The sequence below is a fragment of the Populus euphratica genome, unplaced genomic scaffold, assembly GCF_000495115.2.
Source record: "Populus euphratica unplaced genomic scaffold, PopEup_1.0 scaffold46.1, whole genome shotgun sequence".
In the NCBI taxonomy this organism is placed as follows: Eukaryota; Viridiplantae; Streptophyta; class Magnoliopsida; order Malpighiales; family Salicaceae; genus Populus; species Populus euphratica.
In genome coordinates this window covers 3080554-3082726 of record NW_011499852.1, presented here as the reverse complement: position 1 = coordinate 3082726, position 2173 = coordinate 3080554, and the positions used below count along the sequence as shown (strand labels likewise).

Sequence of the window (2173 nt, the reverse complement as noted above, 5' to 3'; positions counted from 1 at the left end):
TTTTGATGAAAAATCATTTTAAAAAACATTCATAAACAGTCGTACATGTATACTCTTGTATACTTTTACTGTAAGGATTTATGGACATCATTTATCTTCTTGGTATGATATTGTCCACATTAGTATGATATTATCCATTTTGGGCCTAAACTTTCATAGATTTGCTCTTGGGTTATACTTAAAAGACATCATACCAATAAAGATATTTGTTCATCCTTATATACCCTTAATCCTTTCTATTTTTAATCAATATGGGACTTTGATCGCATACCCAACATTTACTGTACGTACCAAATGAGGCTATGCACTAAAGCAGAGAGGGAGAGGCCGATACATGGAAACTTACTGAAGCGTTTGAAGTGTCAAGCTAATCATGAAAAAAAAAAAAGAAGGGCCATAGATGCACAATTTAGAAAACTTTTGAATAGCTGCACATCACCACTGATCTACTCTTCTGGTAATTAAGTAGTAAGTATATTACCCCAAATTTTATTAAGCTTTTCTACTTCCTCAAAAGAACGACTAATTAGAGGATAAGACTAGGTTACAAGTAGGATTCTTTCTCATCTTAGTATATAGAATTTTAATTTTAAAACTTTTCATTTTGTTTTGATACTTATCGTTAGGAGAGATTTGTTATTTGGTACTGATATGCATGATTTTTTTTTGATTTTTTTTACTTGAATATATTTAAAAATAATTTTTTTAATTATTTTTATTTTTGATATTAGAACATTAAAATTTAATTTTTTTTATAAAATTACGCATGTGTGGTGGCCATGCCCGATTGTGTTTTTTTGAAGTCTTCTTTTTTATTGGGCTTCTTGCCCCTTTCTTTAGAAAAGAAAAGGGAGAAAGAAAAACACTAGCATGACTTATCACATGTAATTTATTTCTATCTAGTCGACCAATAAGTTCTTTTATTGTGATTTTAATGTTTTGGGCACAAATAACCTATTAGGAATTTAGGGTTTTTCAACTAGTGGAGTAAATAATCGGCCAAGTGGATGTTTTCAAGGTTAATATCCAATTCTAATAATTTTTTAGCACAGATTTCCACCAACAAAATTTTCACTAAGGTTTCAAGTAGAAGAAAATGGTAGAGGCCGTTTGCTTACAAATCCACGTCGATCCATAGACTTTATGTAACATGTAAGAAATCTAGTGAGATTTGTTATCAAATTCTTGTTTTCCAAGAATCTACACACCCACCTAACTACGAAAAAAACGACATGGAAGCAATTCCTCAATTCCCTTATAAGGTTCAGGTGGCCAGTCACGCAGATGAATACAACGAAGCCTGAAAGCAAGAAGTAAGAACCAATAGCAAGGGAGGATTGCCAGAGAAAGATTAGAAAGTTGGCGATATGGAGTACGCTTGCTGGCTCCGATTTATACTTCTTGCTGTCTGCCTCTTCCCTGCTTTGGTCCAGTGCAGGGTTCGGCATTACAAGTTTAATGTAAGTATAATATTGCTGTAGAATGCCTTCATCTGTCAAAAGCTTGAACTGCTCGAGGCTGCGGTCATTTGTCTCGGTCACAGAGACGATTTCTTGATAAGCATTTCATTATTAGAAGATAACTATGTTTTGCACGACGCATTGTACATCAAGACACTGATCACTGCCTTAGGCTTAAAATCATGCAACTATGGCTTTTGCCTGACTTGTCCATGATTTGAATTAATCATAAAGTTCCCCACCTATACAGCCACTATTTTAAATACCAGGAAAGTTTGTTCTTATTTATACTTTATTGGGTAAATAATTGCAGCAGAAAGCTCTCATAATCCATCCATACATTCAAGTAGTAGTAATAATAATAATAACAAAATAGGTTTACAGAAATAGTTGAGCTATAATGACATATTAATAGTCACAACCAATATGAACAATTTAGTTATGACCTATGAATTATATACATTTGATGTAGAAATGAGCTTAAATATTTCACCTGTCATTTCAACAGGTGGTGATGAAAAATACTACCAGACTATGCTCTAGGAAGCCGATTGTTACCGTCAATGGCCGCTTCCCAGGACCCACTCTGTATGCCAGAGAAGACGATACAGTTCTTGTAAAAGTTGTTAACCATGTCAAATATAATGTTTCTATTCACTGGTAAGCTACTAACGAAACAAACCCTGTATAACAGTTATACTTCAATTAATCAT

At 33.4% G+C, this 2173-nt stretch overlaps 1 protein-coding gene across 1 annotated transcript in view; it reads left to right on the top strand.

Annotated features, from left to right (window-relative positions):
- The first annotated feature begins 1268 nt into the window (after nucleotides 1–1268).
- Nucleotides 1269–2173, top strand: part of LOC105121963 (laccase-4) — a 10314-nt gene continuing 9409 nt past the window's right edge. Inside the window, exons 1-2 of the mRNA XM_011020849.1 lie at nucleotides 1269–1460; nucleotides 1969–2120. Of these exons, the coding sequence (XP_011019151.1) occupies nucleotides 1368–1460; nucleotides 1969–2120 (245 nt within the window). The 5' untranslated portion in view covers nucleotides 1269–1367. The remainder of the gene's footprint in view (nucleotides 1461–1968; nucleotides 2121–2173) is intronic.